The 15652-nt window shown below is 36.0% G+C and overlaps 3 protein-coding genes and 1 non-coding gene across 4 annotated transcripts; 3 read left to right on the top strand and 1 right to left on the bottom strand.

Annotated features, from left to right (window-relative positions):
• Window positions 1–1870: 1870 nt before the first annotated feature.
• Window positions 1871–3117, top strand: LOC132621183 (ribosomal RNA-processing protein 14-C-like). Its single transcript, XM_060335351.1, has one exon. It carries the CDS (start codon window positions 1958–1960, stop codon window positions 2981–2983), a length of 1026 nt encoding a protein of 341 aa, XP_060191334.1. The 5' UTR covers window positions 1871–1957; the 3' UTR covers window positions 2984–3117.
• A 329-nt stretch (window positions 3118–3446) lies between these two features.
• LOC132621184 (uncharacterized) lies at window positions 3447–6312 on the top strand. The gene has a single exon (XM_060335352.1). The coding sequence runs from the start codon at window positions 3453–3455 to the stop codon at window positions 3843–3845; it is 393 nt and encodes a 130-aa protein (XP_060191335.1). The 5' UTR covers window positions 3447–3452; the 3' UTR covers window positions 3846–6312.
• Window positions 6313–8036: 1724 nt separating this feature from the next.
• LOC132623227 (uncharacterized) lies at window positions 8037–11009 on the bottom strand. Its single transcript, XM_060337960.1, has 5 exons — window positions 10264–11009; window positions 10082–10139; window positions 9827–9910; window positions 9600–9735; window positions 8037–9144 (listed from the first exon to the last, which is right to left on the bottom strand). The coding sequence occupies exons 1-5, from the start codon at window positions 10913–10915 to the stop codon at window positions 8863–8865; spliced, it is 1212 nt and encodes a 403-aa protein (XP_060193943.1). The 5' UTR covers window positions 10916–11009; the 3' UTR covers window positions 8037–8862.
• Window positions 11010–14451: 3442 nt separating this feature from the next.
• On the top strand, window positions 14452–14554 carry LOC132625300 (U6 spliceosomal RNA). Its single transcript, XR_009576735.1, has one exon. It is a non-coding gene; the product is annotated as a U6 spliceosomal RNA (small nuclear RNA).
• Window positions 14555–15652: the final 1098 nt, after the last annotated feature.

Genomic DNA, 15652 nt, shown 5'->3' on the forward strand with positions numbered 1-15652 from the left:
AAGAAAAAATAAGATATTTTATGATGATAAAATGAGTTTATTAAATTTGTTGTTGTGTTGATGAGTTAATGATTGGAGTTTGTTTTATGATCTCTGGAACTTATGTTTCAAATCTGGATTGTTATGTACTAGTAGATTTGGCCATTTAATCGTGTGTTAGATTGTTAAAATTTAAAAAACGTATTTTTATGAAGAAAATTTTAAATAGTTGAACATCAGACATAAATACCCGAGCTTTAGTCACACATGCCTATAGTACATGCAAAAATTGATTGAACTTCAACAATTACTCAGATAAAATTTGTAACTTCGGATACAAATTTTGCAATTTCTTTTTAAACCTCAATTACAGGTTAAAAAACTGCCCCAAAATCGGGTATATATGTACTTTGCCGGTTCGTCCTCTTGTTTTGCCACCTATCTTTTGTTTGAAAACATTAAAGAAGCCCAAAATAATGTCAAAGTAGTTGGTCATTTGCACTTTGTCCCTAGTTTTTGCTGGTCATTAATTTTTGCCCTAAGAAAAATATTTTTTTGTGGGGCATAAGTTCATAATTTCGTATCATAATATTTCATAAATTATGCTCAGTCAGACATAAATTCAATTGCTAGGGACAAAAATTAAAGACCAACCCATTTAAAGGGATTAAAGACCAGCCCATTTGAAGGATAAACCTTGCAATTTCTGCGGGGCAATTCGCACGATTGCCCCTATCTTGGGGTGCTCTTTAATTTTGTCCCTCAAATAAGTGGTCTTTAATTTTTTTCCCTTAGGCACTGTAAGTAATAAAAACTGGCCGAAAATATTCCTGACATTCTAGTTCGAATCCGACCAGAGTAAAAAAAATTCGCAAGACAAGGTTTCATAGCAAACTATGTCTATTTGGGCAAAGTTACATAGAAAGTATCTCTTGTTCGACATAGTTTTGTAGAAACTAAGTTATCCTACAGAACTATGCCACAAGACATAGTTTACCTAGAAAGTATGCCTTGTCCGACATAGTTCTGTAGAAATTAAGTTATCCTACAGAATTATACCTTAAGGCATAACTTTACTGAATAATCATGATGTTTATGAAATATTGTCTTGCGAAATTATTTTTTTGACTGTACTAGGGCTTGAACCCAAAATTCCTGATTTCATAGACCAACGAATAAAGGTACTTTAGCCCATAAATTGTTATTAAATGAGAAGTACGGGCAAAAATTAAAGACCAGCGCTTTGAAGGACAAAATTAAAGACCAGTTTAGTCACCTGAATGCAAAATTTGAATATTTAGTTTTCGTTCGTAAAATAGACATGGAAGAAGTGTGAGCTATGTGTTTTTTTTTCCCTCTACAAAATCTATGGCTTTTAAATCAACAGTGGCAGCTCTTGAGGTAGTTTACTCACTTGTTCGCCACTCTTATTGGGTATGTGATTTTCTCTCTTTCTATGTTCATGTTTTTTTTTTTTTTTTCACCGTTTCAAGTTTGTGTACATTGGATTTGATATAAATGGAAGAAACAACAGGAACTATATGCTATTATTTGGTGCTTATCTGTTTCTTGAACGTAAGTCTCATAATTCATTTTTTCTCAGCAACCCTTTTAATTTACTGTTCTTCATCCTTTTCTTTTCTGTTCCTATTTATTTTTCCTTTTTCTTTCTTTCTTTCTTTCTTTCTTTGGGCTTCTGGTAATTCTAAATTGAAATGAAACAAAAAGGAAAATTGTATAGCCTATCTTTTAGTTCATTATGTTTTACCCCTTTTGTCATAAAAAAAAAAAAAGAAAAAAAATAATAATTCTTCGTTGGTTCATCACCATAATGTTCCGGCCCAGCAATGGGACAGCCCAGTAGTATTTCTAACACAGAGCCCAAAAGTAATGCTTTGACCCACTAATAACTGCAAAAATTTCCCTCTCTTACAGCTCTGCCAACAGTTCAATTGGCAAATCCAACCTAGCCGCAACAATGAAGAAGGAACAAAAATCCACCACCACCATCTCCACCACAACAGATTTGAAATCCCTAATTTGTGACCACAGGATCTTCTTCGACAAGCTAATTGACCTAATTCCACCTAGATTCTACCTCCCTAAAGATGAACCCGACACCTGGTATCGTGGTCTGCCAAAAGCCGCTAGAGCATCCTTAAAAAAGCAATCCAAAGAACACCTCAAAAAAGCCCGTCGCAATCGCCTTGACCCTGAAAAGAAAGAGCACTCCTCAACCCTCGGACAACTCCAACAATCCCTTCAGAATAAGCAAAAAACTGATGACGTGGAGGATCATGTTGAATCCAAGCCCATTAATTTGGACGAAAACGATAACCCTAACCCTAATAATGACAGTGGTAGCTCCTCTGTTACGTATGAAGAGTTGAGGCAAAGGCTACGTAGAAAGATCGAAATGCTCCGTGGCAATCGAGGTGATGGGGAGAGTTCCGAGAGCAATAGAGCGCGCAAAAGGAGTGAAAGAAATGAAAAGGATGGATTTTTAGCGAAATCCGAGGGTAAGAAGAGAAAGAGAGGTGAAGAGGAAGATAATGGGGAAGTTAATATAGAGTTTGGGAAGGTTAAGATTGGCGATGATGATGATAAGAAAAAGAAGAAGAAGAAAGTATCGAAAGCGAAAGAATTGGAAAGGTTGAAGAGGTTGGAAGAAGTGAAGAGAGAGGATAGGACGTTGGCGGATAAGGAAGCGTGGAAGGCAGCGGAAAAGAAGGCAATGGGAGTTAAGGTTTACGATAATCCTAAGTTGTTGAAGGAGAGTATGAAGAAGGAGAAGAAAAGGAAAGAGAAGAGTTCGCAAAAGTGGAAGGAAAGAATGGAGACTACGGAGAAGTTGAAGAACGAACGACAACAGAAGAGAAGCGATAATATTGCTGGTAAAGCCAAGGAGAAGAAGATGAGGAAGATTGCTAAAAGGGAGAAGAAGCTTATGAGGCCGGGATTTGAGGGACGAAAGGAAGGCTACATTACTCAGGATAAAAGCTAAACTGCTCATCAACTCTTTTCGTTTGTTTACTTATGTTTAATTTAGATGCTATTTCATTTGGAGAGAAAGTTTTGTGATTGTTCTGAAATCTTTTAGTAATTCTGTGCTATTCAAGTTTAAACCTTATTTAGTAACATGTCGGTTAAGTAGCCTATCCCAACTGCTTTGGGATTGAGGCATTGTTGATTTGTAGTAAAATGTTGGTTCATTAGTTGTTAGAGATGCTGACATCAGGAAGCTGTCATCAAGTTTAATTTGGAAAAATGTGGCAAATAATGGTTGAGATGAAAATATGCATTAATCATCATGGTTAAGTGATAAATTTCTATGTGCAAGTACATATCATCTATTTATTGGTTTGGTAGAGTAAGCCATTACACCTTTTATTGTCATCGTTGGAGGATTTAATTAATCTCGACAGGTTGAGATTGAGATTTTCATCGAATTTTTCTAAGAAGCAAAAGAGAAGATGTTGAAGTTCTTGTCAAAGGTGAAGATCCAGTTCAATGCTCTAGACCCACGAACAGCTTCATGTATGGAGTTTTTGGCTCAGTGTAATGCCCCTAAAGCCAAAGAATCGAACCCAAGATGTCAAGTACAGGTCAAGCGCCGCACCGATGACCAACCACCTCAAATCACTGTCACCTTCGTAAACGGAGTCGAACAAACCTATGATGCCACTTCTACACCTGCACAGGACATTCGTAAGATGATTCTTGAAAAGGGTCAGTATCTTGAGACTGAACAAATGTTCCGTGAAGCTGGTGAGAAGTGGCCCGTTATTGTTCCTGATGATGAGCTCCAACAACCATTTCTTGGTATAAAGGTGCTAGCTTTTCCCTTTTCCATTAGTGCTATGTGATTTGAGGCAAATTGTCGAACAGATTGAGTGCATTGCAAAGACCTCTGCTTATGTTTATTTTTGTGAGTAAAAAATCTGATCTTTTTATGGATTTTTAGAGAAATTGTTGTTTTGTTTTATATATGATTTTTGAAGGATGTGAGTTTATATGTAAGATTCTCTAGTGGCTTGTCAAAAAGGATGAAAAAGTGAATTTTTGTAGTTGTATTCATGATTGTGGTCGAGGCAATTCGTTGAACAGATTCCATGCATTGCTTTTAGACCTCTGCTTATGTTTATTTTTAATTTGCGCGTAAAAAAATCTGATCTTTTTATGGTTTTTAGACAATTTGTTGTTTTGTTTCATATATGATTTTTGAAGGATGTGAGACCTTATATATACAACATACCCAGTGAAATCCCACAAAGTGGGGTCCGGGGAGGGTAGAGTGTAGGCAGACCTTATATAAGATCCTCTAATGGCTTGTCAAAGAAGGATGAAAAAGTGAAACTTTTTGTAGTATTAGAGGTGTTGCATACTTGCATTCATGGTTGTGTTACTATGTAGTGGCAAACAATGTGCTTAATTCTGAGAGCTCTACGGAAATTCCAATTTTCTATAATCGACCCCTGATTGAGATTGTTTTTGAATCCACGTATTTGTTCTTATCTGCTGGGGTATCTTTCAAGTTTTGGAACTTCTATTTTCTGATGCTTAATAAACCATTCTTAGTTCATTAGCATTTGTTACTACCCCATGAGAATTAACCAGACCAGAGAGCTATTAAAACTAAAAAGTGCTTCCGTTTTTGTACAAGCTTGAGCAGAATAAAGATGTCCTACTGTACTAGTTAGTCGAAATTTGTTTACCTAATTGATTATTTGTATAGGACACAACCTTAATATCAGTACAACAACAAGAAGTTACCCAGGTTAATCCCACAAAGTGGGGTCTGGGAAGGGTAGAGTGTACGCAGACCTTACCCCTACCGGGGAGGTAGAGAGGCTATTTCCGATAGACCCTCGACTCAAAGAACAACGTAAATATCAGTGGCATAATAAATACTAGACCAAGATTAACAGGTTGATATCTTTATAATCCTTCCAGTTCTCTGAAATATTAAAAGCAAGTTTGACCTACTTATCCAAAAAAAGCTTGCTTTGACGTAACATTTTATTTCCAAGCTATAATCTATGCCAATGTGTGTGACTCTATGTCCATCTCTGTGTTTGTGTATGTGCGTGTTTATTTTTTATTCTAAATGATGTGTGAGAAAGCAGTTCTTAGAGAGCTGAAAGTATGTTTATCATGTGGGAAGTGATCAACTATCATTATTAAGGGGTCCTAAGGAGATGCAACCAAGGTATTCATCTTTGTTAGGCAGCTGAGGTCAGGCATATGTTTATATTTTTTCCCTAGTAATGGTGGTGGCCCATAGGTAGGGCATATATTTCCCAAGGCATTACCTGTCCAAAAAGATCAGTGGAATCTAGTCGATGTCCAAAGTTGGGACTATAAGTGCTGCAATAAAAGGGGTTTTATGTCTGTCTTGCTAAATTTTACAGGTAATGAATGTAGTGATTTTAAGGAGCTTTGTGGATTGAAACCAAACCCTTGGAAAAATTATGTTAAAATAAATGGATAAGAGACTTTGAGGAGCTTTCTGTTTTTAACCCAATCATTTGATAACAGCAAGAATTTGCTTCTTGGTAGTTGTACTAATTTTGTTGCCATCGAAAGAGTTACTCTTGTTGAGATGCTTCAAGATCAATTTAACCCAATCAGAACAGCTAAATGCTGAATGCAAAGTGTCAAATAATGGAAGACATCTTGAGAGGATATGAATGGTGAGGTGAGGACGGGGGTTCCAAGCTTTATGAATTACTAGGCACTTGTACTTAAGAAGTTTTTGAAGAGCTTCTTTAAAAACTTTGTCCATCGTAGATCTTTTAAATTTATCAGGACCAAGTATTTTTGGTCTTTATTAACACCAGTTTCTCTTCTTCAACAACCAAGCTCAACAAACGCAAGATGGTGTTCTTTAAAAGTTTCTTCAACCAAACCAACTACAAATTATAAGTAAAGAGTCTTCAATTTTCTATGACACATACAAAGAAGACGGAGAAGAAAAGGAAAGAGAAGAGTTCGCAAAAGTGGAAGGAAAGAATGGAGACTACGGAGAAGTTGAAGAACGAACTACAACAGAAGAGAAGGGATAATATTGCTGGTAAAGCGAAGGAGAAGAAGATGAGGAAGATTGCTAAAAGGGAGAAGAAGCTTATGAGGTTGGGATTTGAGGGACGAAAGGAAGGCTACATTACTCAGGATAAAAGCTAAACTGGTCATGAACTCTTTTCGTTTGTTTACTTATGTTGAATTTAGATGCTATTTCATTTGGAGAGAAAGTTTTGTGATTGTTCTGAAATCTTTTAGTAATTCTGTGCTATTCAAGTTTAAACCTTATTTAGTAACATGTCTCATTGTGAATCCTTGTTTCTTTTTTCTGAGATGGCATTCTTGAAGCCACATTGTTTGCTAGATAAGCTACCTTTCTTACTAATCACATCTTATTCTCAAGCTTAAGGATAGTTGTGGTAGTTCCATGGTAAGTTTGCTCCATAGCGACCTATGTTATTAAAAAGCAATCACTCCGTCGCGGCTAAGCGAAGTAAGGGTTATTGCTTCTGATGGATAAAGTAAAATAAGTGAAGTGTTGTGAAGAGAGACCGAGAGACCTATCCAGTTGTTAGTGAGAACAGTAGGGCAGTTTTGGTTCAACTTTGGCGAAACATCTAATTAGTTGCTTAAGGCTGTCCAAGGTAGGTCTCTTATCGTTTCAAATATTTAGTATAGTGTATTGTGTCATCGGTTAAACTAAGCCAATTTTTTTTATCAGGATAATGAGTGTAATATAAATTCCAAGTGGGTATTTGTTTGATTCAACATACTATTCATCTTCTATCATTATCCCTGTACAGTTCAGAGATGCTACTTAAACCTATGATTGCTTTTAAAAAGCACTCCCTCCGGTTCATAATAAATGTCTACTTAATCTTTTTATTTTGGTCTGAAATAAGTGTCCACTTACATAATCAAGAAGGAATGAATTATTTTCTTCCAAATTTACCCATATTTAGATAAGTGAGTATTTATGTAATCAAGAAAGTATAGTAATTAGGTATTATATAAATAAGGGTAGTTTTATTAAAATATCTATTTTTTTCTCGGAGTTTAGTATTTTCTTAAAGGGTGTGCTAAAGGTATAAACTAGTGGTATAGTCACGGATATATGAAGGTAGGGAGGGCTGGTCCAAATATGTGCGTGGGGTTGGGGTGGGGGTGGGGGAGGGTGCTCTTTTCTATATGCTTTTCTACACTTGCATATTTGATCGATAGTTGTAGCTGGGTGGCTACACTAGCTCTAGCTATACGGAGCTTATTGTGTTGTTGATTCGTTCTTCTTTGAGGTGAGGCTATTATGTGCCTTGGAAGCTACTCCATCAAAATTGGTTACTTGAGCTATAGCTCTATCCAGGTTGTCCTGTGTTGACGATCACCATGAATCTCGAAAGAATGTCAAGAGGTTTGTTCTATCGATGAAGTTGCACTTTAGTTTGAGATGAGTTGAGTTGCCTTTTCGGTTCTAACTTCTAAGGGTAGAACAGTTCAAACTTCGTTCTCCACAGCTCAGTGCCAATCCAACTTCTTATCTTCATCTGTTCCTATTTTCTTGGTAGATTGGTGTTTTCCCCCTTACTTGCTAGTTTTTTTTGAAGCTTGGGTATACTTCCTATTCAATAGAAGAGGAGAAAAGGCTGGTATTCCTAAAATATAAATGGCAGAACTTAAACAGTCATTAAGTAGGCGTTTGGACATACATGTTGCTAGCAAATATGTGTATTTTAGCTTCGAAACTTCTTTAAAAGTGTTATGTGGAGTGAAATACTATTGGATTAATAGTTTTCACTCACAAATGTCAACCTTTTTAAAGTGAAATTCATGTGCACTATTTCGACTTCTAAATACTCTTTTAACTTAAACATCAAATATTCATTTTTCAACCTCAAGCAATGAACTGTTGAGCTATACATCGCAGTATCCATGTGCACAGGTGTGGGGAATATGCTTTACCCCTGTAGTCTACCAAAGTGACTTTTAAAAGCTGAGAGAGCACATGGGAAGAAGAAGAAGAAGATGGTTAACTTACCAAATTGAACAGAATCCAGAAAAAGGTATCCATATCTAGATAACCACTAAAATCCATAATAGTTATTACAATCCCCATAAGCAAAAACAACAAAAAAAAAATTCAGAAAAAAAAAATGGAGAAAAAGGCAAAGGCCAAAGAGAAACACACTCAAAATTCCACACTAAAATATGATACAAACTGCAAGGCACTTTGTGCTTGCTTCCTGTCATGTTAGATTCCAGCAAACATGTCACGATGGGGCAACAGACATAACCAAACTGATGCCCCTTGAACTCCTTTTTTTTTTTTCCTTTTTCCTTTTGTGTTAAGGTGCTGCACGTGGCATCATTTTAGTTGAAATGACGTAGGGAATAAATCATCCACTATTTATTCCCTCCAGCAACAGGAATCAAGGGCCTATAATGGGGGAAAGCAAAGGCTCCTCCTTTGTACTGATGTTGATGATGAATCTTATCCTTGAAAGATAAGCCTCTGTTCAAAAGCACGCAAGTAAATAATGGTGCAGTGATGGTGGTGGTCAGTGCCCACAAAATTAAATCAAATGGCATGTGCCATAGGCATTTCCCTGCCCACCCTGCACATGCTATCTGTCCCCTCATAATCATTTATTCCTTTCTACTTTCTCCTCTAAAATATTCTTTCTATACATTAACCAACTCAATATCTTACATTATCAAATCAAATCACTTGGAACACCTAAATTCATCACCCAAAAAAAGAAGGTAGAATATTGTTAGACAATCAACTAGGTTCCTCAACAACTCTATTTGCTACTTAAAACTATGGCTTAGTAGAGTAGTTGATAAACTAGGAGATGATTAGGTAAATTATAGAGCTAGGGGTGCAGGTCGAGTCGCCAATGCCACGCATTGGAGATGTCGTGGGCAGGCTATAAGGTGGTCGTTGGTGAGGCCGGCTGCCTGCATGAAGGAGTGTATAACGGTGGGGCCCACGTAGCGGAAGCCTCTTTTTACCATGTCTTTGCTTATGGTTTCTGATTTTGAGGTCTTCACTGGAATTTTGTTGCATGCCTTGTATTGTGTTGCAATGGGCTTGTTGTTCACAAATCCCCACAGATATTTGTCGAACGACCCAAATGTCTTCTTTATCTGAAATATAAATCAAGAAATCACACACTTAGATGATCCCCGCATCTAAAACTTTCTTATTTAAGACTAGTAACTTCCCAAATTTTATTTAAGAATCACAAGAATGTAACACTATATGACAGCTCTATTATTCTTTAAGCCTAAACACGTATTTAATTATACTAATCTTACTTTCTTAGGGTTGTACTTTCAAGGCCAGGTAGACAATACTTATTCCATATGGCCCATGTGGTTATGTTACTTTAACAGTTGTTAGGTACATGCATGATTAGCTGATTAATTAAATATCAAGACTTTTCCCATCTATGCTTCCCATTAGGGTCTCATAATGTCATTCTTAACAGAAATGTTGGGAAGGATTGTCAAACAATGGAGACATTGAAATAGAAAGGACAGTTGAAAAGTTAAATCAGTGTTTAAAATTCTTTACAGAGCTCATATTATATGATGATTACCTCTAAAATTCTGTTAGAGTTGTCGACAGCTCCTCGGATTTGGCTAAGCTCTATACCATATTCTACACTTGTTGAAGTTATCTTCTTTTCATTGTACTTGGAAACAATTTCTGGATCAAATCCTGAAAAGGCATCCCTGGAGGAAAGTAGAATCCAAAATACAGCTGAGGCCTCTGAATTTTTTCAAAGTGTTCATCAAGACTTGATTTAAAACCAGCAAAACCTACCTGAATTCTTGCCTTTTCTTTAAAACTGAAGTCCAGTCCGATCCAACTTGTGCACCAGTTAACACCAGCAACTCAAAGAGCAGACTGTGTATATAAAACAAGGAAATTAGTCCAAGAATGAAGTTGATAAATATGCACAAAGCAGAAAAAACAGGGGAACAAAATATGCTAAATATGCACAAAGCACAAAAAACAGGGGGAAAAATATGTAAAATATGCACGAAGCACAAAAAACAGGGGAAAAAATATGCTTACTTATCATCATGGACAGGAACTCCCCATTCTTCATCATGGTATGCAATATAGAGTGGGTCTGAAAACACAACAAAGCACCAAAAGCTTTAGTCCTACTTATTGAAGTAATATAATTTGTGTATCATCCTGTTAGAAGATAGTTCTGAATTGCACTTGAAGGTAGGAATTGAGGTGCTAATTACCAGAGTTAGGCGTGATAAAACTGCATCTTTTTTCTTCTCGGGGACTGGGGCTAGCAACCGAGGGGAAGGAAGGGTCCAGAGAAGATACTTTTCCTTCATACTTAGCAGATTTTGTTCTTCCATAATGTGCAATTTTCATTTTCCTTTGCACTTGCGCGTTTGCAACTTGTTCCCTTCTTGCTGCTGCTATGCTTCCCGGAGCCTCGACTATCAACGAGGAAGAATATTTCAATGAAGAAATTTCCACCGAATTTGGTGATGCTATGCCCCCATTGCTTTTCTTAGGTTTCTTTAACAAAGTTGGGATTTTGTTAGGAGTCCCTTTAGGAGTCACAACTTTCTCAGCGCTCGAACTCAAGCCATTAGGATCAATAGTATTCCCTCTCTTGATAGCTGGTTGCCTTGGCGACTTTATTTTAGGAGAGACCGGTGGAGTTGTTAAAGAACTTGTCTTGACTTTAGCACCAACAATGTTTTTGTTCTTAACACCATTTGGAGTAACAGGGGGAGGAGGAGCATTAGTTGTCTTTTTAAGCGAGTTGCGACGTTCAAAAAGAGGAACTATGTTGCTATGTGGTTGAAGAACAGGACGGTCATTGATCTGGGAGAGGGTTTGTGGGCTGCTTTGCAGTTTAGCTTTGGAAGAACACATCTTTAATTCTTCAGGAAGAGGGGTTGAGGCTATTTTTTTTTTTTTTGCTGTTGTATTGAGGAGGTAATGATCAAGCTTAGAATTAAGAAATGAGGGAAGAATGTGAGGGGGTTTTATAGAGAAAAAAGTAAAGCAAGGGGGGTTGTGGGACTTTATGGGGGGAGGTAGGGACAGGGGTATAAGGGGGAAGTTGTGAATTTTGGAACATGGAGAGGTTGGGGTCTGCCATACAGAGGACCTATTTTCTTGTGAGGGTTGGCACTTTCTTCTGTTTAAAGTGACCACGGGGGTGACAGTGACCTAATCCTTACATCTGTATCTGCATTTCCAGGCCCTCGAGAGTATCTGCATTTCCAGGCCCTCGAGAGTACTGTTTTCTTTTTTAGATTGTTTTAGTTTGACTTGACACGAAATTTAAGAAATAGAGAAAGACTTTTGAAATATGTGGTGCAAAACAAGCCTTAGATATTTGTGTGATTGTAAATCATCTCATAAGTTAAATTGTTTCTAAATATAGAAATATGCCAATATTTTAAGACAAACTAATAAGGAAAGTAAGACAATTTTTTTGAAACATAGGGAGTATTTGTTTTGAACAGATCAAATTTGTTCGCGTACTATGTGAAATTGTAATAATTTTTCGTTAGGAGAAAACGCTTTCAACTTTGCTGTGGGCCCTTAATGGAGCTTCGACTAGAGCTTAAAACTCTAGTCAAAAGTTGAGGGGTAAACTTGAACTCTTTTTTTCCGAAGAATTTAGATACGTCCACATTTAATGTTGGAGCGTTGTTAATGTCAAGTAAATACGGAATAATTTGTTAACGACAAGAATATAAATGAACTAAAGTTTATTAAGTTGGAGGAATGGAAATGGTGCCAGTGCCAGCAGGTCAGGGACCTCCCTTTTTCATAGGCAGCCTAACCAAGTTCGATAAAAACCCGAGCTGGAGTGGGCGTGAGGGTTTGGGGCCAGAAAATGACCAATCATTGCCCTCTTCTTTATGGCTGGCTTGTATTTTCGTTTTCTTTCTTTCCCTAAACATCTACCTTTTCCCTCAAAATACCATTTTGGAATTGTTATTCTTATTACTTACACATATTCAATTTTTGATTTGATATGATGATGGCATTAACAACAACAAGATGTACAAAGCATACCGTGTTAGCAGAGTTCGGAGAAGGGTTGCACCCCAATGGATGTGATGTAGACAACCTATATTAATTGAGATTAACTGAAGAAATATGACCAATGCGAATTTATATAGCTGAAGTTAACTTGTTTGGGGTTGAGATTGCTGTTATATACCAATTCCAGTTAGTATATTGTAACTTGGTTGTTGGAACTACTCACGTACGTTACTCTGCTAAAAGTTTATCACAACTCTCCAAAAAAGTTTGTTTAACCACACTTTTGTCAAAGTTGACATTTTAATTCAAGATGTAACCACTTTTTAGTCTTCTACTAATAGTAGTTATTTCATCTATACACCTTTGGCTGCTTTTAGGAGATCACCTGAGGACAAGGATATCTCCTGTAGAGCCTCTTAAATTAGTTTAAAAAGAACTAAAAAGCAGGGAATGAAATCCCGAAGTTAAAAAGCATTGATTAAAGAATAATATAACTTTGAGATTAGCAGTTAAGAAGAATAATTCTGATTATAATCTTTTGGCTTAAACCTTTACTTCGTGGCACACTAGGGAATGAAATCCTTAAAACGCGTTGTGCCAACTAAGAGAAAGATTAAGGAACAGAGTGTCATTTCCCCTAACAAGTAACAGAGCCAGCTTTAAAGTATCGAACATGAAGTTGATCATGTCCTAGTAATTTCCTTCTGATATTATGGTTCAAGATTCTCCTATTTTTGAATAAGAATCTTATTCCTCTTGTCCTTCTAGGCACGCCAAGCATAATGATTCCTTTTGTTCCCATCAACGTTTATGGCATTTACACTACCCTTCGTGAGAATGTACTATGTCAATTTGCTCCCACTTCGGTTATTGATAAGTAGCGGATAATTCTATACACCAAAATTTAAGTAGATAGAAAGATATCATATTTCACCGAATATCATTTATTTTTGCTAGAATTTGAATCTCGATTTTAAGAATTTGAAGCCATTTCATTGACCATTATTCATTAGGCCACAACAATGTTGCGTGCCTTTTCAAACTCTCAGTATCCAAGTCTAAAGTAGATAGTAATATATAAAAACAATAGGCATATAATTTTTAGGAACAGTAAAGATAAAGGAAATAATGGATCGCAATGTTTCAGCTGCAAGGAATTATCTGTTCTTTGGTGCCTTGTTCCTATCACTAGCTTTCCATTTCTCTATGAGTATAATCTAAACCTTAAGTTGCAAGCAAATCCAACCTCATCAAATATGACATCTTTGGGATTGACAATGAATATTTCTCTCACGATTCATTGGAAGTGAGTACTCAAATTAGAAAATTCACCTGTCTATTTTAAATGTATCTTTTTAGCTTTTCAATTTTGGTCTAGAAAAAGTGTTACTTTAGGGTTCAGACACTAAGCTGGTACTATTAATTATCTTTTTCAAGTCTATCTTTACTCTAATTAATGATCTAAAAAGTCTAAGAAAAGATTAAGCTGGTAACTTTGACAAATAATTTTTATAATGATGATACTAATTATAACGTTTTTTGATGTGCATAAAGCAAAAAATCTAAAATACAAATAGTATGGACTGAAGCCTGAGGAAAGCAAAAAAGAAGGTTTTATTTTCATTTGGCTCTAATGGGATCTTTTAAGCTACTGAGATTAGACCGCTCAGTTAATCATGTCTGAAGAGGTTAAAACTAGAAGTACAAGTAATTAACGTTGTTAATTACTTTGCCTCTTCACAATCAGATTAAGGCAGCTACTAGTTAACGTCAATCACCTAAAACACTGATTAGTGGATGGTAATCACGTTGGATTTCAAGGGAGAAGAGAAACAGGCCATGTGCAAGTCCCACATAATTGCATCAATAATGAGAGGCAACTCTAGTTCTAGACATTAACACATGATATTGGGTAGATGACATATTATGTAATTGTCCAAATGTCTATTAAGTAATTAGCATAATTATTTGTATATACCTTCCCTACCTTCCTCGTAATTCTCTTGTCTGTCCTTTTTCCTATTAGAAAAACGGCCAACGAATAATATATGGACATTTCATGCCTAGAGCCAACAGTACAAGTCAAATATTCTTCCTTTTTTCTTAATTAAAATCAACAAGAGATAGTTGAAATTTTATTGATGAAAAAAACAGGGGAAAAACAAATAATTAGAAAATGGAGGGGGACTAGAACTTATATTATATTAAACACACCTTCTGAGAGAAAGAGGGTATAACCTTCAAATCTAATTGCTAAAAAGTTGTGGTATATAACTAAAAATTATTAACACTGTTTTATGTTAATAAAAATTTAGAAAAATCAAATCTAGCCAGCTCTTAAAACCACCAGAGATTGGTTTAGTTGATTCCGGACTTTAATGATTCGTTGCTAAGAATGTTTGGACCAGTTGGCCTTTCAAAAAAATGCAATAAAATTGAAATGATGCGGAGAAGATTATCATAATCCCGCACAAGAATGACACACAAAAATCGAAGAATATGCAAAATTAAAAAAGCTTTTTACCATGATCGATCATTCTCATGAAGCATCACATTATTGATTGAAGAATCAATTGAAGTGGAATCTGAAGTAATTAGGTGCTTCAAATGACAAGTATGACATATATTTCAAAGTCTCTTATAATTTGAGAATAAAAGAAGCAGTACATTTTGCTTGAGCATGTACTTGTAGGCGTGAAAATGTAAGGGTGGGTCAAAGCTTCTAGCCTTACTTAGACTTTTGACACTTTGCTGAATGCGATGTCCACATTGCTTTTCACAAACTTCTAATGCTTGTTTAATTAACTACCACAGTCCACTGCTATAACTTTGGGGAATAATTCTAATGCTTTGTTCTTCATATTTTTGTTGAACCAGCTTTATTTGCTTGGAGATCATTAAACGAAAGTTTGACTAATGTATTACATTTTCCATGCTCAGTAGCGTGTGATTTTCTCTAAATATATTAAGTTATGTACTTACGCTGTAAGACTTCATCGCCAAGAAGGGTAAAGACTAGTAAAAAAATTTTTTGTTTGGTCCTTTGGGTTTCCAGTGCTTGTTCTTTTTTTTTTAAATCTTCCAATCTAAACTCTAAAGTGTGTTTCTTGACATAATGCATGGCCATAGATGGAGGAGTACTGTGACAAAAATAATCAGTAGTAGACTCAAATTTTATGATACCAAATTAATTGCTTATACAAAATTTTGTTCGGTCCGACGAACTCTGATACATTTGCATATTCATATACATAGCTATGGTGGAAAATCTTTTTGTACATGGTGATCGATCTCGGATTGTGCACGAAGTAAATATTCTGTGATCTTTTTTTTTTTTTGGGTAATAAAATATTATGTGATCTTATTGACCCTTATAGATGACATATTCATATCTTTTTTGTTGGATAAATTGAATGTCCAATTTTTTTTAAAGGTTTTCATTTTCTTTTATTTACAGGATATAGCTCATGAATTGTTAGAGTAACAGTGATCTCAATAGGAGTAGATGGACGTTGCAACTTGGATATATTACGAGACTGTGGGAGGACAGATGAAGATAAGCGTTTATGTTCTTGGGTCCTACTTTCGATCCCGATGAACATCATTCTC

This window comes from Lycium barbarum, chromosome 12 (genome assembly GCF_019175385.1).
Source record: "Lycium barbarum isolate Lr01 chromosome 12, ASM1917538v2, whole genome shotgun sequence".
Classification (NCBI taxonomy): domain Eukaryota; kingdom Viridiplantae; phylum Streptophyta; class Magnoliopsida; order Solanales; family Solanaceae; genus Lycium; species Lycium barbarum.